This window comes from Lepidochelys kempii, chromosome 8 (assembly GCF_965140265.1).
Source record: "Lepidochelys kempii isolate rLepKem1 chromosome 8, rLepKem1.hap2, whole genome shotgun sequence".
Lineage (NCBI taxonomy): Eukaryota > Metazoa > Chordata > Testudines > Cheloniidae > Lepidochelys > Lepidochelys kempii.
Window position 1 is genome coordinate 96,170,094 of NC_133263.1, and position 26,971 is coordinate 96,197,064.

At 39.9% G+C, this 26,971-nt stretch overlaps 1 protein-coding gene across 1 annotated transcript in view; it reads left to right on the forward strand.

Annotated features, from left to right (window-relative positions):
* The window catches only part of GLIS1 (GLIS family zinc finger 1), a 259,140-nt gene that overhangs the window by 215,335 nt on the left and 16,834 nt on the right, over positions 1-26,971 (forward strand). Inside the window, exons 7-8 of the mRNA XM_073357637.1 lie at positions 1,563-1,695; positions 13,019-13,169. Of these exons, the coding sequence (XP_073213738.1) occupies positions 1,563-1,695; positions 13,019-13,169 (284 nt within the window). The remainder of the gene's footprint in view (positions 1-1,562; positions 1,696-13,018; positions 13,170-26,971) is intronic.

The following is a 26,971-nucleotide window of genomic DNA, read 5'->3' on the forward strand; positions in this document are numbered from 1 at the left end:
TCTAAAGATAGCAGCAGATTTATAATGTATTTTGATCAGGCTTCTATGAAAATGAAGTAAGGCAGGTATCATCCATAAAGAACTAATAAGCAAAATAAATATTTCACTTAAACATATTGGAGGGGGGAAATGTGCAACTGAAAATATAGTTCAGTGTTTCTAAAACTGACTCCAGTCTCTTCCCATCTCCAATCTGAAACAGGAAAAATGAGCAAAGGGCTGTTTTTACTTGCTTCATGATTTGCAGTTTATGACTCAGCAAAGTCCATTGTTATCTGTGTTTGCTGATTTCTAAGTAGAAGTGACTTAGCCAAGAAAGAAAAATTAACAGGCTGCTCTGCCCACATGTCTGAGGCATCCAACCAATAAGCACAATCTTTGATTTTTTGAAAAATGCTCTGAGCAGAGATTTACATCAGAGGAGCCCTGAATATGTGGTCCATACCTTAGAGGAGGTTTGTTAGATCTTTCTCAATTTTTTCTTTTTTTTAGGAGAACAAAATCCAGGACGCTAGTGGTTAATTTAGTGGTAGTTAAAGTTTTATTGGCTTCAGCTGCAGATTGTTATCCAAAATGCTAGATATTTATCTTAAAAAAAACGAATGCCTGGGTAACAGAACCCTAAATAGGTTTGCCTGGGCCTTGCATTTAGAATAGTTAATCCCAGGGGAGATTAGTATGCAAAACTGTAAACTTCAAAACAATAACTATTAATGGCCACAGAATACGATGGCTGTTTGTGTAATTTGAGTACTATATTATGACAAACACTTGGCAACATAAGCATGTTTGAAGGAGAATTAGAAATGCTTTTCTTTCTTAATTCACCTCTCCTGCTGTTTTTAATATGATCGACATTGTGGTTTTCAGAGCATGCTTCAGACACTTTTGCCAGAGCATTAATTTACATGGAGACCAGCTGACATATTGCTGATACCTCTTACACATTACTGACAAAAAGAAAAGGAGTACTTGTGGCACCTTAGAGACTGTCCGATGAAGTGAGCTGTAGCTCACGAAAGCTTATGCTCAAATAAATTGGTTAGTCTCTAAGGTGCCACAAGTACTCCTTTTCTTTTTGCGAATACAGACTAACACGGCTGCTACTCTGAAACCTGACATTACTGACAGTGCCTTATTTCACCAGTTTTAATCTGATAAGGACAAACTCTTTTCTTTCCCTATCAAAAGTCTTTCCAAGTGTCACGGTTACAAAAACGATGCAAACCTTTTGCCAAAGAACCTAAAACACTACAGAGAGCTAGAAATACATAGTGAAATTATGCCATAAAATTGAAGAAACATAGGGTACTTTATGTTTCTGAACCAAAATGCTGTTGATGTAAGATTAGCATTTAACTTGTGTGCTTAAGAAAACCCAATGACCTCTAATTAGAAATACTTAATACCGGGTATATCCTCAATTACACTAAGTTCCTAAGAATGACATTCTGTTCCTTCCTTCTATTCGTAGACTATAACCAAACAGACATATGAATTCAATTAGCTACAGTTTGGTGTACTTTGAAATAAGATCTCTTTGTTTTATCCTCCTCTTCCAGCTACATTCATGTACTGATATTGAACAAGATGTACTAAGTGAATGCTTAGCTATACAGCAGCTCCACACATCTTCACAACACATTTTGGATGGGAAGTGTGGTAGATCTATAGGTCACCATGACCTAATAGCAGGTAAGAATAATTCCAATAAATATGGTGTTATATGTGTCATTTTAAGTAAGGATTATTAAAGATCTTGGGCCATTATGGAAAATCAGCCCATTATGTTTAAGATTGTAAAAACCAGAATGTAGGTTATAAATTAGGTGAAAAATGTATAGTGCATTATTTCACAGGTTACCAATGATAAATTTTTCAAAGATGCCAAGCACCATCACTCTCTTTAATTTTATCTGAAGTTCTGGGTCTTCAGCATCTTTGAAAATCATGCTCAATGTCTTTACGTTTGTGCTGGTCTCAGCAGTACACAATGCACAAGCTATGTTAAAACGCAGAAGGAGTCCTAACAAAAACAGAAATTCACAGATAAACTTACTGTTCTGCTCACAAACAGATATCCCACAGTAAATATATCTCTTTTTTGGCAGTGGAGATGTACGTGTTATCTGGAATGCAGGAGTTGCTTCCATTACAAAAATATCCCTGCTGCCTCTTCATGGGTGAGCTGCCAGAGGGATGAGGGTATGGCTTTGTGCATGCCCAACAGGGGAAATTTTACCAATGGAAACTTAGGTACCTACAGGGCTGGTCTGAGCAGAAGTTTTGGGAAAATCTACATTTTGGATTTAGCCCCCTAAAGTGGAAGTTCGTCACCTTGATCTAGTGCTTACTCTTTGTTTTTAAATGATGAAAACAGTTTAGCCCTGACACTTACACATTCCCCTTCCCAGCAGATCACAGTGGGCCCCTGGCCTCTGATTTTCACTGATCTCATATTGGATTCTTATGTCACTATTAAGTATGAAGGTGATAATGACTACTGCTATGATACATTATCTATGGAACTGATACCATTCTTCTTTTGATACTGCCACCAAATACTGTGGCAGTTAGTAGCATAGGACTTGCCAGATTGGATCAGACCTATGGTCCATCTAGTCCAGTATTCTGTCCCTGTAAATGGCCATCACCAGATGCGTCAGAGGAACATGCAAGACACCCTGCAATAGGCAAATGTTGAATAATCTTCCCCCATCCTACTTAGATTGTAAGTTCCTCAGGACCAGAACAGTCTCTTTGTTCTGTGTTGTACAGCATCTAGCACAATAGGGGCCTGGTCCAGAGGCTCCTGCTTCAATACAAATAATAATAATCCCTAATAATTAGAGATTGACTTAAACTTGAAACATGAGGTTTTATATCACTTTTTTGTTAACTTTATTATATTATAACTCTGGATGTTCTTCTTGTCCATGTGAATGTCCAGTCTTGCTTTGAATCTTAAGTTCTTGGCCTCAGCAACATCCTGTGGCAGTGAGTTCCACAGTCTACATGTTTTGTGAAAATATTTCTTTTTATCAATTTTGAATTTGCCAACGTTCAATTTCAGTAAATGCCACTTTTTTCCTGTTACAAGAGCGTGGGAACAAAAGCATCTTCCTTCTCTAGACCATTCACTTTATATACTGTTAACAGGTCCCCTTGTATTTGCCTCTTTTCTCAGGTAAACAGTCCCAATCTTTTTGATCTTTCTTCACAAGAGTTTTTCCAGGCCCCTAATCACTCTTGTCACCAGGCTCTGAATCCCCTATATATCCTTTTTGAAATGGGGTGACCAGTACTTCACAGAGCATTCCAGATGAGGCCAGTCCATTGATTTATATAATGGCATTATAATATTTTCCGTATTATTTTCCATCTTGTTCCTTATGCATCCTAGCATCTTGTTTGCTTTTTTTACCACAGATGCACATTAGAAATGGAAGAGATGTATTGCCTCATTTTGCATCCATCACCTTGAATGGTCTGGATAGATTTCAGAGGAACAGCCGTGTTAGTCTGTATTCGCAAAAAGAAAAGGAGTACTTGTGGCACCTTAGAGACTAACCAATTTATTTGAGCATGAGCTTTCGTGAGCTACAGCTCACTTCATCAGATGTTTACCGTGGAAACTGCAGCAGACTTTATATACACACAGAAATCATGAAACAATACCTCCTCCCACCCCACTGTCCTGCTGGTAATAGCTTATCTAAAGTGATCAACAGGTGGGCCATTTCCAGCACAAATCCAGGTTTTCTCACCCTCCACCCCCCCACACAAATTCACTCTCCTGCTGGTGCTAGCCCATCCAAAGTGACAGAGTCTCCAGAGAGAGGATGTAATAAACATTAATTTGCTGTTTTCATTCTGTATTTGCTTAAATAGCTATCCACATAAATACCAGTTATGGATAGACTGTCCATGGTCCTTGTAGGTGTGCACAGAGGGATGGGGGACCATGGACTCCAGGCATAAGAGCTGAGGCCAATTTCCAGTCTATGTAGTGGGGAGCATCGTGGGTTTCTCAAGTTGGGTTCCTAAAAGTGAGCCACTCAAAAGTAGAGGAGGTCACTTCTGAAAATGTGAGTCTAAGGCTTGGTCTATATTAGAAAACTTGCCCTGGTGTTAAAATCAATCTAGTTACATAGGTGCAAACCCTTAACACAAACATATTTAAACCAATTTAAATTAATATAGCATTAACTTAAGTCACTTTAAGCATGACTTAAACTGATTCAAGTGAAATTTAAACCAGTTTAATTGCATCTGTGTAAGATGTTTGCACTGGTGTCATTGATCGATTTTAAACTGATCTAGTTATATTGGTGCAAATTTTCTAATGTAGTTAAACCCTAAATGCCTTTGTTCACAGACAGACATGGAGTCCATGGTGAACTGGGGTTACAATACAAGAATTCCTGGCGCTGAGTCCCTCACACATCACAAGGGGTCCTAGTGTCCTTTGTGCGCTTTGTTAGAGCAACTCAGAGAAGCATCTGAATCTACAAAAGATCTTCAGCTTTTTACCAGTCCAGGTCTTCAAAAAATGATTGTATCCTGATTGACACCTTCTATAACCACTTTCAGCCTATTGTAAATTAAAATAGTGGAATTATAACTCCTTGAGAATAAGATGCAATGGGAAAGGATAGTGACCCTTAATGCTCAGGATGTTATTGAGATTCTGTGATGACATACAGAATGCTCTACAGTATTGTTATATTCCTTCATTCAGTGTGGCAGGAAGATGTAGGAACTATAGGAATGTGGAGGAATCATTTTAACTTTATCACCTGGGCTGTTCAAACTCATGAGGGCACCAGCAGCACCTCCAGGATTGGCTCCTTGGTCGGTCCCATTAGCTGAGAGCCCTGTGTGGATTTCCCCAGCCGCTTCAACTCTTCTATGAAGAAACTGAAGGATCATGTATATCTCCACAGGATGGACTACAGTGAATAGTCCCATGACCAGTCTAAGATCCCAAAAGTCCTCAGTAAAACAAAATGTATTAGAAAATAGGGAGAAAATTGAGCTCACAGATAAAAGGTTCAGAGACCATACCTAGCTTCTGAGCCTAAAGCCTGAGACACTCCTCCCACCACAACCTTGCCCAGCTTGCTCCACCCTCTGACATTACAGAAGAAAGATCAGAGAATAGGATGCTCATATTTCTCCAAGCTGTGAAAGCCTCATCCCTTTCTCCCTGACACAGACATTTCAAGTTAGCCCTGGTGTTTGATCCTCCAGAAGGCTGCTGCAGGCTCTCCCCTCACACTGTCAGGCTGTGCTGTTTTTTGGTGTATAAATGAAAGCTCAGCTCTTTTGGAAACCTGGCTTTAAGCATCTCTGAGTTATAGTATTAGAGGTAAAATTGCTCTAGTTCATGAATATCCTGTGTTTCTCAATAATACCAATCCGTTCCCAATATGATTTCTTGGCTGACTGTATCTAATCTGTCACTGGGGTATTTTTAAGATCTAGTTTTAGTAAATCTCTTCCTATACTTCCACCAGGTCACATTACTCCATATGAGAAAGAGACAGAGGAAATAAATCAAGGTGGAGAGACTGTTTTACAGTGAAACAGAAGTTACCTCATATTACCTGCCCCACTATTACAGTGGCAAAAATGATCCATCATCATTTTAGAGCATATATAATATAGCGCTGAACATTACAGAATCAAAGTGAAAGGATATTCACACAGTCGCCTATAGTTTGTAATGATATGTTCACTCTTTCAAATAAGCAACAGCAATATTTCAGGACAAGTCAGGCTTCAGCATGGTATATAGTATACCACATGGACAAATATATAATGTCCTTTTCATTCCACTTGAAAATGCTCATGTATTTTTTCAAAGAAACCACAATATTAATGTGCAGAGCCTTGGGCCTCTGGGATTACTTGAATTACTGTGGACTTTTTTTTTTTTCCAAGTTAAAGCTGCAGCATATTTTAAGTATGTCAGAGATGAAAGCCAACAATGCAGAAATGAAATGTTTAAAAAGTTCCCATCCCCTGTGTCCAACTTCAAAGCAGGCTTGTGCTTAGGCCAGTGGCAAATATTACAGGGAAAGAATGCTCTGTGGCATGAAGAGGAATCCACAGTACGCAGCTGCTCAGACCTCGTTCCTTTTTATTTCCATTGCTAGATTGCTTCACTGTTGCCTAATTTAAACCTCAAATATGCCACAGAAATCGTTGGAGGAAGAGCACTATGGTCAGAGACTGAGCATCGTCTACGGCAAGGGAAGCTTTACATGCTGCTTCTATCTTCATTCAAGTCCTATCTGGGCTTGCATTTTAATTATTGATTTTTGCTCTTACTTGGCACACGTCATGAAAAGGCACTAATCACAGATGCTCAGAGCACTGGTTTGGGAACAGATGTTAAGGCTAAAGGTTAAACCATTTAAAATTTTGATTGATGACATGTATTTATAAACTGAAGTAGCTAATGTGTTAAGAGGCCTGAGATGCACAGTCCCAAACTGTGTCCGTAATTTATAAGGCTTTCATGCAACTTTCTGCAGCTAGGAGATAGTTCTCCATTTAAAAAAAAAAACCTGGAAGAAAAATTTTACAAACATTGAGAAAAGACGAAATTGCAGCCTTTTGGGAGATTTGCCATGGTCACAGAGAGTTTTTCGTACATATAGATTTTCTAGGAGAGACAATGAAATTTTGCAGAATGTGGATCTGAGTCCGCTTCCATTAAGCGAAAAATTGACCTCAGAGGGAGCAGGATTGGGCCATTGTCAGATTATCATCAATTTACTGGGTGCTAGCCACGCATATTGGAAGACATAGTCCCTACCCTAAAGAGCTCACTTTCTTCCCTTCCTGCATAGAAAACCAGCTTCACCTGGAGGACTCTACCATGGCTGGAGGATGGAATTCATACCTCCAACCTGTTCAGGCTGCGCTATTCCCATTGGCATAGCCAGAGCTGGAATAGCAGCTGCTGCCCCATGCACCATTTTTTGCAATGTAAATACAGAGTCTGTATTTTCAGGCTTTATGGAGCCTCCATTCTCAGTGCACAAGAGGTGCCAGAGTTCCCCTCCCTTTTGCCCCTCTGGCCATACCCTACTTTGCAAGCAGATACCTGGTGCTACTCTGTGCAATACTGTACATATGCATTCTTCCCTGCCAGTGTGACACCTAAAATGCTATGTGTACTCCAAAGAATGCAGGACTTGCTCTTTCGGTCCTCATGCAGGCAGAGCTTCCAATGGGCGGTCTGCCTGAGGAAGCAATCACGATATCAAAATTAGAACAAATCTAAACTTGCAGCGTTTCTTGAAACTGAAGTGAAAATATGCAGTTCAAAGCACTCAATGGTTAAAAATGAATTCCATTGAGCAATGCTGATATTTCAGAATAAGACCTAACACTGTGAAGGAAATGAAGTTAATGTATTTTCTAAGTGGCCTTTCTTTGCAGTAATAAAATAAATAAAAATGTATTCACTTTAAATAAATAGAAGATTGGTTCACAATGACTCAACAGAAATGGCTGATTTCGTGTTGCAGCCTAACATGGAATCTACTAGTAAGTCGTCTATCCCTTTGTGTGTGCCACATGGGCCTAAATGTACTCCTAATTATAGGCAAAAACCCCATGCTAGCAAAGTGAACAGTAGTGTCAATTGAAAAGGAGTACTTGTGGCACCTTAGAGACTAACCAATTTATTTGAGCATGAGCTTTCGTGAGCTACAGCTCACTTCATGAGTAGTGTCAATTATTTCTCTGTATTTCAGCTTTCTTGGTCTTCACAACTCTACATAGTTCAAGAAATCAAGCCATATTTCTCTTTCCTACTCTACAAGTTCAGTGAATGTGCACAGGCCCAGGGATACCCTACAATCTTAAAACACATTTAATCTTTGCATCCTTGTTTTACTGGAGACTAGATAGTGACTTTGCATACTGAGAAGGATGGACACATGGGTGCACTGCCCCAGGAGCAACCCAGGGGTAAAATGGTGACTCAGAGTCACAGTGCCTTCCCTGGCCCCTCCCACATTGCTCTAGTGGGAAGTCATCTGTACTGGTTCATACCAATGAGAGATTAGTTACCCATATGGGACATCCCAGCTATACTGACTGGCATGTTGGGAGGGCACAGAATCAAAACTCCGCCCATTTCTTGCCCATCTCTGCATACTTCTCACCCACATGCATTAAGGGGGAAGAGCAGCTCCATGGAGCATGTTCAGTTCCCTAGACCACCCAGGGCAGCGAGGGTGTTATGTGTGTTATGTCCCTCTGCTTCTCTGTGGGGGCACATCAAAGTTTATGATTTGTTCTTAATTACTCTGGCCCCAGTCTTGGGAGGTGCTGCGCATCCTCCAAACACTCTGGCTTTTATCTATTTCATTGAATGTGATCTGAGGTCAGACCACACTTTTTAGGCTCAGGTCTTCTATTAGCACCCAGCCAATAAGGAAGAAAGTTATCCGTCCTTGAACCAGACCCAATAAAGAACTGAAATTATAGTCAATAGTTGAGACAATAAGACAGTCCATGAGAAAGCCATTAAACCTTAGAGACTCCAAGCTCCATCCAAGAATGTAGAATATTCATGCATGTTCACGAGCTGCTGCACAGATAAAGCTATCATTCACTTCATGTTTAATTTTTAAGTGAATTATTGATGGTGAAAGGTGCCAATCTAACAGCTGTGGAGAGAAAATGTCTATCTTTATTCCTGGAACAGGTACTGTATTTTGCTCTACACTGTCCCTCCAATTTATCTGAGTTCAATCTGTGTAAGAAGCACATCTAGATGTGATCTTCTGACTCAAAGTCTACATCTAATGATCATTTGACATAGCTTCAGACTGCCAACAAATGTGTAAACTGGTAGGAAGACTTTTGCAATGTGAAAATCAGTATGTTGTAAGGGGAGGGGATTTGAAACCCCCTCTAGGACAGTGACCAAATTCCTGCCTTTAACCTTCTGTATTGAAATAAGATTGCTGAGAAGGCGACAACAAATCAGTTCCAGCATCATCTGGAAGCATCTGAACTTTCCAGACCTTTTCAGTCTGGCTTTGGATGCTGAGACAGAGCTGATTTCATTGGCCTAGTTGATCATTTCCCCCTAGCAGTGGGCAAAGATCATGTGCCCAAGATTCATTTAGGTCTGTTTTTGACACTGTTGTTCATGGGGGTGTCAGGGCTTTTAACTCATCTGCAGACCCTGGCAAAGGTGGATGGAATCTTGCTTTATGGTTCTACGCTTTAATCTAAGAGAAACAAACAGACGATGATGATGAGCAGTTGCTCGTCAGAGAGCTCGCTCACAAATTCCATGTGGATCTGACTTCTTGCTTACCAATTTGACATCTGTGTAATGCCCATGGGAGAGGTTTGGATGTTGATACCATCAATACACAAATGACACTCAGCTCTCCATTTCCCAGCGTACTCAGCCTGATTGACTGGAATGTGCGCTTGGTGGGGAGGAGAGACCCTAAGGAAGGATCCAGTCCTCCCTACTGTCTGGTTATTCCCTCCTTCTTCCCTCATGTCTGTTTTTAGTTTGTCAGCCCTTCAGGGCAGGGATCATGTCTCTGTGTGTGTCTGTGGGGGATTTAGCACACTTGTGGGTGCTGTGAGAAATAATATACAAAAGCATATATCTTTCAGTGTACATTTATTGGGGGGGATTTTCAGATGTACTCAGCATTGACCTAACTGCTCCCATTCAAGTCAATAGGAGCTTTACCACTGACTTTAACGGGAGCAATTAAGCCAAAAATCATAACCCTAGACGAGATGATTTGTCCCATTTGACGGCAAAGCTCCCATTGAAGTCAGTGGGCACAGCATCAGAATCTTGTGTATTATGGAGTCATGGTAGCAAAAGAAAAAAGTTAATTGGCTATGAATGTAATTATCATGTATATGTAATAGCTACTTTTCAAGTCTCAATATCTCTGCTGCTATTTTTTTTAAATGTAATTCTTTCAAGTCTAATTTTGGCCTGGATATTTTTAAAGCATTCAAGGTCCTGTATAACACTTCAAACAGCTTTTGTTTTTTTCAAACAGAAAGTTTGTACAGTATTATAATTATTATATTGATCTTTCAAAAAGAGAAATTTACATCAGTTTATTCATATTAGAAAGTTAATCTTTCTAGCAACCCCAGAGATGCATACATGAATGTGGTTCTCCAAATTGTATGTAAAAGAAGAAATATATACAACTCTATAGTTAAAACAGCCACAGGTAATCCAATATCAGTTTAAAACTAAAAAGTACATATGGATAAGGTCACTGTAATTAAACAGAAACAAACCCAGTAAATTATTTATTTCCCTTCATATTTAAAATTTCAACTCATTCCTCAAATCATTTTCCAAATCATTAGAATCAGCATCACAAATGGCCCCAAACCTACACTTGCTGAACTGTAAACATGTGAGTCATTCCATTACCATGTTTGTGAGTCTTTACAGGATATGGGGCTTGAGTTTGCGAAAAATTTTACTTTCAATCTTCAATAAAATGAGCCAATTGATAAGAGTCATACAAAGTCTATATACCATTATAGTGTGAAACTAGTCACCAGCAAGGAGAAGATCATAAATATATGTTGTAATAAAATTGTCTGTGGTTAAATATAGGCAGATCATCTGTATGTTGATGACATAACTTGATAAAAAAACTTTAACTAACAGAGTGCACTATTGAACCTGCAAACATCTGACAGAGCAATAGAAACAGAGGTAGAGTTATCTGTTGTGGAAGATGCTGATGCATTCTGTTTAAGCAAAGAATAAATGAGAGTTGATATAAAGCTATTTTCTCCACGAGTGGAAATATGCTGTCATGTATTCCTAAGGTCTCTGTCACATAATAACATACATGCTATTAGTCAAATGGCTTTGCAAACGAGTCCTCTTCTTACAAACATGTGTAGTCCCCTTCAGCTCAGTGGTGCTACTCATAGGCCTGATCCAAAATCAAAGGAAGAGCTGCCATTGACTTCAATGAACTTTGGTCAAGGACTCGTATGTATGTGTTCAGAGGATCTGGGCCTATCTTTGTAAAAGGCAGGCAGCAAATCCATTAAATATTAAATATTGCCGCAATCCATTCCGTAGACCATGTGGGACCGCCTGATGTGCCACGTAAACTCATCATAACTTTAAAGAAAACATCACTTTGTCTCCGTGGCAACTTGCAAGTCGTCATACAATTTTTATTATTGGTATGCCTCATCGTGTAACACAGGCTGACAGCCCTGATATGTAATTTCCTCATTTTTGAGGGTATGATTTTCCTAAACGCTATCCTCATTCCATTTTTTAGTTTAATTCATTGAGATTCCATTTACTTCAAGCTGTGTTATTTTAAAATTGCTTCAGTATGTCTACCCTGCTTTACTAGAAAGTTAGTTGATTTATTTCCAAATTAAAGTGATTTCTAAATGAAATACTAAAACTCCGACGTTTTCCGCGGAGCAGAGAAAAAGCTTTGGGTTCTGGGACTCTCACTATGTGGAGTGATGTAGCATTATCAAGGAATTACATATTTCAATCAGCACCTGCTCGCCAGTCCTGCCACTTTTTCCCCAGGAGAGTAGTCCCATTTCCATCAATTGAACTGTTTGCTAGAGGAGTACTAGTCATGTGAGTAAGAGGCTGAAGGCTCAGGCACCCGGATTGGGAAATGGCCTTGGGCCAGCTCACTCCACCTGATGGGGTCCACCACATGCAGATTTCCCCCTCTGTAGACAACGAAGAGGCTTGTGTGTCTCTGCAGCACCAGAACTAGCCCCAGCCCTGTGGAGCCAGCTTTCCACAGTCCAGAGTCTGTGGGGAAAGGGCTGGAGTCAGGGCAGGCCAGGGAAATATGCATCTTCCCCCTGCTGACCTTGCATCCCGCTCCATGTCACTTACATGAAAATATGAAAAAGTTAAACAGATCCCAGAAGTCTGAACTTTCCCACAGGCACCTTCCCATGAGAGACCCTAAGGAAGCCACAGTCTGAGGGCATCAGTGGTAGCCTGACTTCATTGGCAGAGAGCCAGGAGGGCACTGCTGGGGTGCCAGAGTTGAAGTATGTGTACATGGTCTCTGCACAGATGGCATTTGCCTCGCACAGATGGCATTTGCCTCACACAGATCCCAAGGGCTCTGCCAGATTTAGTGGCAGGCCCTGAGCCTTTACCAAGGAGAGTCAAACCCTGGTCCCACCTCTGATAATGGCAGGATGCAGGGGAATCTCTGCCAGGAAATCTCTGGGTGATTTCTTCATCCAAAAGCTCCCCTGCCCTGTCCTCTCCCCCCCGGCCTCCAAAAAAAAAAAAGAAAAGAAAAACCCAAGCAAACTGTAGATCAGTGATTTGGCTACCAGCCTCCACATGAGACTTAGGACAGAGTGATCTCATCAGGTTTACACCATGGGCATCAGTAGAGTTACTTTGAATGTACAATGATGCTAGCTAAAGGAAAATTAGACACACAGAGTCTAAAATGAGTGGTCATAGGAAATACCACTGATTAGATTCCAATTTAGAAGAATAATGAAGGTGCTGTATTAATTAATTAATTAATCAAGGGCTTTTTGTTGTTCTCAATTAAGATAAAGGTCACTTCCATACTGAGAGGTGCTTTAGAAGTTGATAAACTTTTTTTTTTTTTTAGGTTTCAGAGTAGCAGCCGTGTTAGTCTGTATTTGCAAAAAGAAAAGGAGTACTTGTGGCACCTTAGAGACTAACCAATTTATTTGAGCATAAGCTTTCGTCTGCTACAGCTACAGTTGCACCTGATGAAGTGAGCTGAAGTGAGTTGCATCACGAAAGCTTACGCTCAAATAAATTTGTTAGTCTCTAAGGTGCCACAAGTCCTCCTTTTCTTTCTTTCTTTTTTTTTTAATAAAAAGAGGTTATTTTCAGTGGTAGGCATCTAATCTAATAGGATATGAAACAAACCTTCCTTCTTCAGGATGCTCATTTTAGTTTGCAAAATTACATTTGTTTGCCTCACAGGCATGTACACTGGTTCCAGTGCTAACCATAATGGACCATCACCAGGTCTCCTGCCACCTATTCACGACATACCCTCAAGACACCATCCACTGGAATCAACCCTTGCCAGTCCACACCATCATCTGTTACCTTTGGAGAGTACCAGGGAAGGGTATGTACTTTAAGCAAGCATGCATCACTCTACAAAGATGTACTTAATCCCGTGTCGTTGGGTTTATGTTAAACTCTGTTCAATGCATTGAGAAGGTTACTGAGTATGGTATGAATACTCAGAAAGGGTCTAGATTGAACAACTTCATTTCCTTGTTTTGAAAACAATTTTAGATTGTTCTTCATACTGTGTCGTTGCATTGAGATTTTATAATCATTTTATTTTTAAATATTCTTCCTTGGTGGCATGTTATAGCTTTGGCTATGTGCACAGGGCTCCTATTGACTTCACTGGGATACCCACTCCTATCTCAGCAGCCAGAGTACAGCCTGTAGAATCATAAGGCAGTGGCTGCCTGAGTGAGAACTATTTGTTTAAGGATTGCAGACTGTCTCTCTCTGGTACATAACTGCTGTGTTGAAGTGCTGAGAGTGGGACCCACTAAGTGAAATCTACATGAAGCCATTCATTGTATGTTGTATTAATAGATGATGTCTTCTTACAGTATCTTACCCCTTCTATACAAGGCTCTCAAAGCACTTTACAAACAGGAAGGAATTACTGTAAGCCTCACAACTCCCCTCTGAAGTAGGGGATCTGCCTCTCTGGCTAGATTCCTAGCTAGTGCTCTTATTGATCATATCTGAACAGCTCACAGAGTAATGAATTTTAATTCCAATGCGCCCCCATCATGGACAAGAGCACTCTCCCCATTTTACTGATGGGGAACTCAGACACACAGACTTGCCCAAGATCTTTAGCAGTGCCCAGCATTTAATGTAGATTTCTTCAGTCCCATTCCAGTGTAATTACCATCCCTCCTCAACCCCAATATGTAGCTGGGGAAACTGAAACCCAGAGAGATTACAAATTTAATTGTACCCTTAAGGTGTAGTCCTACAGTAGTGGCATGTGGCAAGGGAGCAGGCTCCCAAGGAGGAATTCCTCCTGGATCATTTGGGTAGTGCACACTGCAGTAAACCTAAACTTCTCCTCCCCTGCATCCAGCCCACTCTTCTGGCCAGTGCAAAGGATGGAGAAAGTACATTTGTCCTCCCCTTTTAGGCAGAGAGTGGCAGTACTCACCTCACATAGAGCCTGTACGTCGCAGCCACATTACAGCTGGCCCCAGTGCAGGGGCACATGGGAGTGGGAAGGGTCCTTGAGCACACACATGCCCCCACACCCTTTTGCACCAACAGAGGACCAGACCCCATCTGTCTCTAAAAGACATACCCAGTGTCATGTAGGATGCCTATGGGAGAGCCCAGCTCTCCTGCCTCCCTGTCCTGTGTTTTAACCACAAGACCATCCTCTCTAACCCCCCAAAAAACAGGAGTCAAACTTTTATTTTGCTCCACTCATTTATTTTCACTGTAACAGTTTCCATGCTGGTTTAAAAAGATGGATGGATCTGGTTCTAAGCTATGCACTGGGAAGCAAATTCTCACCTCTCTCTTGCCCAGGAGCAGACCCAGCATGATTCTACAGCATAGGCCTCGAGGCAGGGGTCTCCATTCAGGGGTCACAGATCCCCTACTAGTTGTGGAGCAGTTTCACGAGGGTTCGCCATACCCACAGGTGGAAGTGAGTGGACAGTAGGAATGGGGTGAGAAAAATCCACGATGAAGCAGATCCAAGGGCCATTTTTTTCCTCCTGTGGGAGGGGGACACATCAACCTAGAAGAGGAGAAGGATCTCTTCCTCCCACTCACCCCTATGTAAATCCTCAGGGCGCCGTCCAGTGACTGAGTGTGGGTGGTGGTTCTGGAAGTGCACCTTATGTGAAATTAGCACCAAAAATCCCAACGGAAAACAATATAACCAAACTAAGGAAGTATTTCACATGCCAGCTGCACAGGTGAGTTCTGAGTTTGTTTTTAAGACATTTTAACGTTTGAAACATATTTGCTCACCTCCATAACAATAATAAAACCAAAGACATGGCTAACGTGAGAGCATAATATAGCAGCATTTCAGACTCTATAGCTGAGCGCTCTGGACTGCATAGATTCACTCTTACTGATGCTTCTCTGTTGTCTTCATTCTAAGAAAATCAGTTCCCTTTGAGTTAAAAAAAAAAAAGCTGAGAGTCAAGTTTTTAATTGGAACCTTCTCCACAAGTTTTGATTGCTTAGTGAGTGCCAGGAGCGGATAACTATTCATTTGCTTTGGTCACAATTTGAGTTTCACATTGGAATGGTTTTCCATTTTTGCTGAATAAGCGTTTGTTCTTGTGTGAGAATTGTGTGCTGATTTATTATCTCCCAATGCTTATGTACTTAAGAAATGCAAAGTGGTTACAGAAACACTATAGTTAATTTCCTATGACGTAATATAAGGTTGAGACAATAACAGGGTTCTAACTATGAACCAGCCATCAGGAAACTAAGAATGGAACATATTCTTTGAATGTCTATTTCAAAACAAGGCATTTTGTTCGTTACACAGTGACTGGGGATGTTTCAGCATTTAAAATAGCATTTACTATATTCAAAGTAACCTGTTATTTTGGTCATTGTATTAGCTAGTCCATAAAATACATTTGCTATATTTTAATTGTTTTCACTTTCATTACATACTGAAATAAAGACAATATTTTAATAGCATTTACTTAAGATAGAAAATATAGTCTGAACTAATCAAAATCTCATACTTTACACAAAACCATACTAAATGAAAGTATTCATCAATTTAATCAACTAAACCACTTTATAATCTAATGCTTGGAGCTGCGGAATTATTGGGTCTGTCTTTGTCAGTTAATAGTTCTGTATCTTTATTCAGATAAAAACGTACACTGCATGGAGAGAAATAAACATTTAAAACTCTATATGAACTGCTTTTCAGTTTAGACATACATATAGCATTTTGCCTCATTCATCACCCATCTCTGCATCCATGTTTAGGTACATTTAAAGAATTTCTATACTGTGAATCAATGTGATGACAAGATTGGATTCCAGAGTCTTTGGAGTGGACCAGAATGATTACTATCAAAAACTGTAATTATTGAGTCATCAAATATGTGAGATGCCAAAAGCTACACGGGGCAGAGTACAAATAGTCTACTCAAGGTTGACAGAAGATTCAGAATTTGATTTAAAGGCTTTTAAAAAAACCAAAACAAAACACTAGGTTATACCATCCTTTGCCAAAGTCAATACCAAGTGTAGCACTTAGTTTTCCCAAATGGTTTGCGAAGACATTTAAATAGTTTGACAAAATTATCTAATTCACTTGAAAATGTTCTAACAGAATCTGACTTCATTACCAAATATATTTACACTGGCTTTATATGATATGTATGGAATTATTTTAAATTCTGGTATGAAGTGCACAGCTTGCTGGATCAAGTAATTTTACATTAATTTATACTAATATTAATTGAAGTAGAAGTGTCTGATTTAGGAATATTTTGGCACATAGAATGTAAGGGCTTGTAATGATCCAGGTTGTTTTTGTTTGTTTTTTAATTTCAGGTAATGAAGAGTTACTTTAATATTATTTATGGCAAATGCTATAAGTAATGTCAAAACTGTTTAACTTCAGCAGTTGCAAAGATAGTACATTTTAATTTGTAGCACCCTGAAGATAGAAAAACAACTCCTAGTATTAACCTTTGGCTTTCCTATATTGATGTTATGCCTGGTCTGGTCTATACTACAAAATTTGCATGAATATAACTAAACCAGTTTAAAAAATCCATCTAGTTAAATTTGTGGACACCCCAGTGTAGACCCACTTGAACTGGTTTAGCCTACTAATTTAGCTTGCACTGATAAGTTACCAACTTTAACCTTTGCTTATATTAATTTAGCTAAACTAGTCTGAGTGGGTTCCATCAGGAGTTTATACCAGTTTATACCAGTGTGTGTATTGATTTAATTAAACTGGTGCACTTTTCTAATATAAACAAGGTATCTGTTTTGCTATATCTGTATATATATATATAGAGAGAGAGAGATATCCCCCTCTTTTGTAGAATATGCACAGAAATATATAAAGAAGGGTCCTGTTTATGAAATAATAGAGAATAGGGTGGTTTATGAAATACAGTTCTCTATACTTTTATTTTCAGATCACTAAACTATTGTAGAGTAGTAGTCATTCAGACTTTATGAGCCATTGGTATAAATTGGTACAACTATTGCAAGATCTTATTCACCCTGGAGATAATAAACACCACACAGTATAGTGTAATCTCCACAGCATTATGACATGGTTTTAAAAAGAAAAGTAGATAATCTTATAATTCTGCATACATTAACAGTCTAACAGCACCAATTATCGTGTAATTGTAAGCCTTGCTAACAGAAGGTCATGAGGTTTAGGCACTCTTGCTCAGGTCCATTACATTTTTTGCCCATGGATAGGCAAAACTGAATTTCCCTTCAGTATATGGAGTTGGAGCAAGGTTCCATTAAAGTCTTTGAACTCAATCATTTTGCATATGGCTATGTGACCTCGGTCACATGCATTGCATATAGCAAATAGCATTTACATTCCTGGAGGAAGTCAAGGGCTACTGACAAATAATGACAATTCTACCAATAAGGATGATTTATCCCTTAAGAAGGATTGAGACACTAATTGTTCACACTTCTGTAGCAATTTAGGTCATATCTGCCATGTAAAATCTATGGCTACTGAAGAATTAATGAGATGATGACATCACAAAAGTCTTAAAGCTGAGCAAATGATAGGGAATATTTTTAGTTAGATCATTTAAAATGCTAATTTATTTGTGCTTGCTAACAGCTGTTTAACCAGGGAAGACCAGACTTGATATTCCTGATATTTTTAAGGTAAAAATGTGCAGGAGAAAATACATTGCTATGACCACTTTACACCACTCTCGCAGTGTAAAGGATCTTCCTACCTTAGCGCCTCTTTACATTGCCGGAGTGGCATGAAGTGGGCATATTGCAAACAAGAATGAGGACTAAAGGGTTTCCTCCCCACAAAACCAGCAGTGGAAACACTCAGTCTACCCTCCACCAGCTCAGACTACCCTCCTGAGATGTGAGCCTTGTAAAATGTCCCCGTTTCTTTCCCCCACTTTGAGGTTGTGGTGGTAGCTTGAGGACTGGGGAAGAAGAATTGTATTAGTGGATAGCAGGAAAGTAAAGTTAATGTCTGTAGGGGTGAAAGCCTTGCAGGAGAGGGAGTGGGGTGGCTAGATAGGGCTCTCCTGTGTGGAATTTTTTGTTTTATCCTGGCTCTGTGGCAAGGAGGTGAGAGGAGAACAGGGATGGTTTTGTGAATGAAGGAGTTTAGAAGGGTTGTATCCTGTGAGGTGGGATCAGACACATGCAGCGGCTTTAAGGGTTTCACTTTACAAGTAGTTGGTTTTCTGGAGTGTGATTGTAGTGTATGATAGAATTTAGCAAATTGGTTCCAAAAACAAAACAGAAAAGGATAATTCTTTAAAAAACTATTGCAGATCATTTTTATTTTAATAGTTCTTTCTTTCTTGCATGTTAAAGGGTCAACCCCTGTCGAAGGCAGTGAGATCACATGAGTAAAGCAAGTAAGATTTGGCCCATTATTAGAATAGTTGTGGGAAACAAACAAGCCTCTACTATTTAGAGGATGGAACTAAATACCAACACCTTTTTTATAATAGTTCCTGGGACCAGAAAAATGTATCCTTCATTGTTTGTGGATTCCACTGGGACTACTCCTCATTTATAATAGAATACACAAGTCAGTGTTTTATTCTCCTTTAAAAGCACTAAAACCCAATAACAAGAAACAGATATCTCTGAAAGCAGAAAACATTTTCAGTGGAGGTAGCCAAGAACCCATCATAATTTATCTCAGTGTTATGGATCTGAGCACGCAAAAGGGGCATCAGTACATCTGTCCAAAGAAAGAACAATGTACAGGTGCGGGACTGAGGTTTATGTAACAAAGAAAAACAGTAATTAAAAGCATCTGGATTCGAATCCCAAGTCATTTATCTCATTGTAGAAAATGTGAACAGAGTTCATTTATAATCATATCCAGATAGGCTTATCCTGGTTTTAGCAAAATTAGCATTAAAGTGGCCTCACTTCTGCAATATTTGGCTAAGAAAAATGTAGCATCTGATTGCTGATAGAGCACTGACGTTTTCCTGACTGTACCGAGATGTAGGTGAACATTTATTTAATATTACATTTTTCTAAAATAGGTGGATTGACATTTATGATGTCACTTCGATAGTGTCTTCCGTCTGAGTGTCTAAAAGCAAGCACTAACAAATAAAGATACCGGCCGCAGAGATGTGGTGTAAGTGATACAGTCTCAAATTAAGAAATAATAATGCTACAGGGAGAAAAGAGAGGTTACATGAGTTACTCAGGAAGCCTTTGACTGAGCGGTGATTAGAACCCAAGTTTTTTGACTTCCAGTCATGTGCTGTAACCATTAGTTAATGTTTTCTGTGATAGTCAGAGGAACAGAATATTTAGTCTCTGTAAACCTGATATTCTTGTAGCTTTTTAGCAAATTCAGTGGTTTAGTAGTAAGCCATACAAAGAGATTGCATGACAGCTTGTCCTGAAGTTAAAAATCATACAATCATGTGATTGCAGGGCTGGAAGGGACCTTGAGAGGTTATCCAATCCGGCCCTCTATGCTGAGCAACTAAGGGCCAGATTTTTAAAGATATTCAGGTGCCTAGTAGGGTTTTCAAGAGCCCACAATGGTTGGTATTCCTTAGCCTCTTTTTAAAGATATGTCATGGAGGTTAATTTACTTGCAAGTTCACACTGCATGTTCGTGACAAACCAGAGCCTCTGACTTCCAGTTTCCCACTCTCAATACAACCAGTGTCCCAACAACAAGAAAATGGAAACACGCTGGAATAACTTGCAATCCCAGAGTAGAGCCTCAGTCTATGTAAAATGTGCAACATGTTACAACCCAGTAATTTGTTTGCTCATCATTTGTGGGAAAGGATAATAAAATGCAATGATGCCCAGCAAGGTGAGCTACAATGAGGGATTTATTATAGGGGTGGAAAAGGATTCCATGCATTTCAGAGAACTAGCCAAAGACACCTGGCAGTGATTAGTGCAAGGTTCACCAAACTTCAGATAGTCTGTTGTTGTTGTTTTTTTTTTTTTTAAATGGTATAACTGTTTCCTGAGCATGTGCTGACAGAAATTCCCATAGGGCAAGACCCAGAACAGAAACATGTGGCAAGAGATTGGGTGCTATCCAAAGACCAGATTAGCAGAGCTTTACACATCATTTTTAATACATCGGAAGAGATGAAAACCAGTGTTAACTCCCCCCTTCCCCCCCAAAAAAAATATATCTCCTGATTCTGGAACTGAATTGCACATTCTCATAATATAAGTAACAAAATTGTTGAGCAGGCAAGGTTTTATGAATGAAAGAGTTGGAATGAGGAATTCTATGGTAGCACCTGGTTTCACTGAAATCTATCAGCTTTTGAAACTAAATATAACATTGTGCCTCTAACCAGAGCACTATACAGAATCTTTCCTTCAGACTAGTATGTGGTAGATACAATTATCAAAGTCAATATTTTGCAGTGTGGTATTAGACTGGACTTGAGAAGCAGCTTTGAAGTCTAGTCTAATTGCACAATATACACAAGAATTTATTTGAGATAAAGTACAGACATTTCACTCTGGATCTGATATGGTTCCCACTGAGCTCAATGGGAAAAGGATTGGGGCCTATTGTCTAGCAGAGGAATCTGCCAGTCAAGATTTTCTATTAAAAAACCCAACAGTGAGCCACTGTTCATATTGAAAACATCCATGCCTTCAATATTTCTATGCTGTGGTTAGATTTCATCCTCAATTATTATGATTCAAAAAGTATCCTAGGTTGAAGTGAATTTCATTGTTTTTCAGTTCCCTGCAAGTAGTTTCCTATTAAGCATATTGTGCTGTATTTTCAGTATTCAGGAACAGATTAGAAAGATTATCCAAGTAATGGACCATGAAGAAGGTTGCCTTAAAATGGCTAAAAATATAGCTTTATTATTTGCTGTTCTGTAGAATTTGTCCATGAAGAGTTTTTGAACACAGTGTGGCTAAAGCAAAATATAAAGGCCATTTCTTATTCAGGCTACCGCAATATGGTTAAATTCGGGGGGGTATATATCCCTGTCCTCTCAGAAGGTTTTGAAAAATCTATTTGGCTGTATATTTGGCTGTATATTTATTCTTGGTTCTGTACAGTTGAATAGGTTCTAGATAAACTCTTATGTAGTAATAACATTGAGACAAAGAGGTTTAGTGTAAATTGTGGGAATAATACAAAGTTGTATATGCACCCCCAGCTACCCAAATGGGGATAGGACAGGACAAATAATGCAAACATACCAAATACCATAGCTATATTTGATGCATATGAAGTGTCTAACAAAGGGATGTCTGTGAACTCATGAGACACCTAGAGACAGAGCCCTGTGCAGGGATATTTTTTTAATCCTGCTCCCGCATTGTTTGTTGAATTTTTATCCCGCTTCTGCTATTATGGCAATGTGGTGGTGCGACTGCCCCACACAGGCAGGGTTAAGGCTAGCCTTGGAGAGGCTGTCCAGAACCCAGCCAGTCAAGAAAGGGTTTATTGGGAGAGCCAAGCAGGAGAAGGCTTGCTGGAGTAGCCCATATATAAAGGGCTGCTCAGCAGAGCAAGGGGCAGTCTCTTCCTGGAGGGCAAAGGGGAAGGACTGTCTGCCGAGGAGTACCAGAGATACTTCAGGGCTGGGCCGGGTAGCGGAGCAATAGGTGAGCTCTTGGCTGACCATGGCCCGACTGAGACCCTGAAGCAAGGACAGGGAAGGTGCTAAGGCTACGGGGGAAGTGGCCCAGGGAATGTAGGCAGTGGGAATAGGAGGAGGGGCAATAACTGGCTGCCAGCTATAGATTTCCTGGGCCGGAACCCAGAGTAGCAGGCTGGCCTGGATCCCCCCACCTTTACCCCTACTTGCCAATGAGGAGAGTGGCCTAAATCCAGACTGCAGTTTGCCCCTGAAGCCAGGGGCTAGACGAGAGACTGTAGTTGGCCACTGAGGCAAGTGGAAGGACTAAGGACCACCTGTCCCACCAAAAGTGGGAAGACAGCGGGCTGGGGCACAGCTGGAGGGCCATGTCCCAAAGAGGACGCCGCAGTCTGGAAGCAATGCGGATCCAAATGGTGGAGGAAGTGGAAGTAACAGCAAGTGAATCACTGCTAGTAAAAGGCACCCTGGTGGTCAAAGAGAGCTAATTCCCAGCACAGCCAGCAGGAGTCACCGCAGCGGTGAGTCGGAACCACTATAGGCAGTGAGACCTGCAGGACCCCAGTCCTGCTGCAGGGCTTTACCTACACACTTCACTAAAGTGTATCTCATAGTTCAACCTGAACCGTATATCACAACAATCAAAAGTATATTCTGTGGAAACAAATTTAATTGAAAGTTCTGCAGCATTTTTAATGAGGATTTCTTTTTCTGTGAGATATTCATAGATGCATTTAACTTTACAAAACGAGAGAGCTATCATGTTGCCTAAAACTAGAAGGGATCTTAAGACACAAGATACCTTATGTAATTTCAAGCTCATGGAAAGGAATTAATTTGTTAATTTTCCTTTTAAGCAGACCTGAATTTACAGGTGATACAGAATATCTCTTCATGAACTACACTAGATGTGTTGTCTGAGTATGTGGTCCTTATATAATGCATTGGCTAAGTCCCCATGATCGTACCCTGAGATGGGTCTGCTACTTTTACTCAGAACTAAAGGAGTTAGGTCCAGATTTTTAAAGCTGATTAGTCATTGCTATGCGCAGCTGCCACCTAGCCAGTTATTCCTCATTTTTATTTCTGCATTTGCTTTTTTCTTCCGACGTGTAGTACTTCGCACTTATCTTTATTGAATTTCATCTTGTTGATTTCAGACTAATTCTCCAATTTCTCAAGGTCATCTTGAATTCTAATTCTTTCCCGTAAAGTGCTTGCAATCCCTCCCATCTTGGTATCATCTGCAGATTTTATAAGCATACTCTCCACTCCATTATCCAAGGCATTAAGGAAAATATTGATGACTACTGGACCCAGGACAGACCCCCAGGGCATCCTACGTCCTCCCAATTTGATGGCAAACTCTTGATAATGACTCTTTGAACACAGTCTTTCGACCAGTTGTGTATGCACTTTACAGTAATTTAACCTATACTGTATTTCCCTAATTTGCTTATGAGACGGTCATGTGGGACTGTGAAAAAAGTCTTACAAAATCAAGATATGTCATGTCTACAGCTTCCCCCCATCCACTAGGCCGGTAACCCAGTGAAAGAAGGAAATTAGGTTGGTTTGGCATGATTTCTTCTTGACATATCTATGGTGGCTGTTACTTAATCCTCTAGGTACTTACAAATTGATTGTCTAATTATTTGTTCTAGTATCTTTCTTGGGTATCATAGTTAGGCAGACTGGTCTATAATTTCCTGTGTCCTCTTTGTTCCTCTTTTTAAAGATAAGTACTATGTTTGCCCTTCTCCAGTCTCCTGGGACCTCACTTGTCCTTCATGAGTTCTCAAAGATAATCACTAATGGTTTTGAGATTGCTTCAGCTAGTTCTTAAGTATCCTGTTGTGAATTTCATCATACCTTCATGAATGAATATATCTAACTTATCTAAGTAATCTTTATCCTGTTCTTTCCCTGGTCTGGCTTGTGCTCCTTCCCTCTTGTTAATTGTGTGGAGCATCTGGTCACATTTATACTGGAGCAAAATAGGCAATGAACACCTTGGCCTTCTTGCTGTCATCCGTTATTAGCTCTCCCTCCCTGCTAAGTAAAGGACCTACACTTTCCTTTGTCTTTCTCTTGCTCCTAATGTATTTCTAGAACCTCTTATTGCCTTTCATGTCCCTTGGTAGGTGTAACTCATTTTGTGAGTTTGGCTTTCTGATTTTGTCCCTACATTTGTGCTATTCTGTTGTACTCCTTAGCAAATTGTCCACGTTTTCACTTTCTGAAGGATTCCTTTTTGATTTTCAGGTCATTAAAGAGCTCTGGTTGAAACCATAGTTGCCTCTTACTAGTCTTCCTGTCTTTCTTTCACTGGGATAGTTTGCTGTTGTTCCTTAAATATTGTTTCTTTGAGACACTGCCAGCGGTTCTGAGCTTGTTTCTCCCTTAAAATCTCCAAGATACAGCTTTGCTGTACAGCTAACTAAATACACACACAGTCCAGCAAACTGATAGAAATGTGTTTTTTAGCTTACCTGCTCCATAAGAGAAGACTGACATATCTGGAGAGAACACCCACATGGAAAGGGAGAAAATTAGGTATTTTACACAAAATGCATATAGCAAGAAAAGTGCTCCCACCCTCGCAGTGACTTTGTCATCACAGTCCTCAGTTTTAGGCTGTGAATTAAACTTTGGAGGGCGGGGGGGTTCCTGTTCTAAAAATATGTTCTGTTGGCACTTCATCTGCCTCTGGGTTGTTAAAAATAGGAGACTAGAAATGGTCTTATTCTCCCTTAGCCTGGGCTCCAGTTCTCATCTCTGCCCTAGTTCTCTTTCACCAAATTTCAGCCTCCTCAATTTCCCTGATTCAGACTCTCTTCTCTTAGTTCTCTCATCCTTAACTCATGTTTCCAGTGGTTCAGTTAGTTCATTTCCACAGTTTTGGTCTTGTCTACGGGCTGAATCTCTATAATTAAACCTGTTCCTGGTTGTCTTCTTCAAAGACCTCCTGCTCCTGATTGCCCTGAGCTTCATTGTGGATGATTGACTAGCTGCATGTTTATCCTTTGGATTTTGACTGTGATGGAATTAAAGAAGACAATGCTGGGTTTATTGTTTGGGTCATGGCACTCTGCTGTGGAAATAGAGTCTTTCATAGTTCACTGTTACGTGTGTCGCCTGCTCACAAACCACTCTATGATCCTTCTCAGCTCTACAGCCTGCAGACCTACCCTCCAGGCACAGACTTGGCTTCCATGCCTTGCCCACCCTCATCACATGCAGTGGAACTGTTGTGTTTCCGATGCATTTTGGCCCTTTCATGGCACCAGAGGGGGCCAAAGGATTTTATCCATAATGTGTACAATCATGTTAGTTCAAATCTGTAAATATGGAATGAAAGGTGCTACGTTAAAATGTAAGATTCTTATAATTGCATCCCTAAATTGTTGATTGCCTGTTGATGAATCTTTAGATGAGGAACACATTGGATGTGCAATATCAGATCAAATCTCTGGTCCATCAAATCTAGTATTGTGTCTCCACCTTTAGCTAATACTTGATGCTTCAGAGGGAGTGTTGGGGGGGGGGGGGCAGATCATATTACCTGGTCAATTGTGCAATATCCTGAAAGGGGGTGGAATTCTTCCATGACCTCTTGAGGTGATCAGTTTGCATCCTGAAGCACAAGAGTTTACTACCCATTATTTAGCATGTATAGGAGTAAATGTAATCTTTGGACATAAAATTATTTAACCCCTCTTTAAATCTACCTGCAGTATTTGATTCTATGTCCTCTTGTAGTTATGAATTCCACAGACTGACTACATGCTGTGTGAAGAAATAGTTCATTTTGTTTTAAATTTACCTGCCATTTACTTTGCTAAGTGGCTTGTTCTCATTTTATGGGACTGTGTGGAAAGAAGGGACTAGATTCTTTATTGTACCATTAATAATCTTAAATACTACAAGTAAGTCTTCTTCTCCTTTGAAGGGTACATAATCCTAGTTTTTGTAGCCTCTCTTATAAGAAATCCCTGTTATGCTGCTCTGTGGCTCTTCTCCAGATGTTTTCACTCTCCGCTCTCTTTTTATGTTGAGGCAACCAAACCTGAATAAAATACTTCCAATTTTACCATACTTTGATATAACATCCTTATGTGCCCTGGATACTTTATGCATCCAAGCATACAATTTTCTTTTCCATTTGCCACTTCAATGAGCCATTAACAATAATTACAAAACCTCTTACCACCACCACCTTGTCTCAGTCCCTCAAAAAGATCATACAAGTTTAGAAGCTAGCAGCATCTGTAAGAAATTCAAAATATTTTTGCTAAACAGCTTACACTTATCCAAGTTTAATTTAGTTTGTCATCATGTTGTCCAATCTCCCAGCATACTCAAATGCATTCAGTGTCTCGGAATCCACTATGGGTTTTGACTGAGCAGAGCAACTTAGGTGTGATCATGAAACTAATTATTCACTTCTTCCTCTCAATCACTAGTAAAGGTATTAAATGGAATAGGCAGATAACAAATACTACAAGAAAATAGTAAAGCACTGAAGATACAGTTCCAGTTCCATGAAACTTATGGTTTTAGTGGAGAGACAATATAGACCAAAGAGTTACAGGATGACCAGAAGGAGGTTATCATAATGTGTTTCAGGGTTTGTTGTTCTGGCTTATTTTTTATTTAATGGTGTGTATCAGAATTTCTGATTTAGGTGGGTTACCATAAGTGCTCAGATACTATAGTGATGCGTAAGTATAAGCACCAATATCAAATAGAATCTATAGGCTCAGAGGATGGGGTTTTAAGGAAGAATTTGAATGGAGAGAGGGTGGTGGATTGGTGCACCAGGGATTACGGAAATTCAGACATCAGTATGGATGAAGGCACGAACACAAGAGTGGGAAATGGATAAAAAGGGAGTAGTTAGGTGGAAGACTTGGACAGAACATGAGTAGTAAGACATGAGAGCAGAGATGTAGAGAAAGGGGGGAGGGCAGATTAGTGCATTTTTACCATATATTAAAATCTGGTGAATTTGTTGATTATATCTGCAATGTCTGATTTCACTCACCTC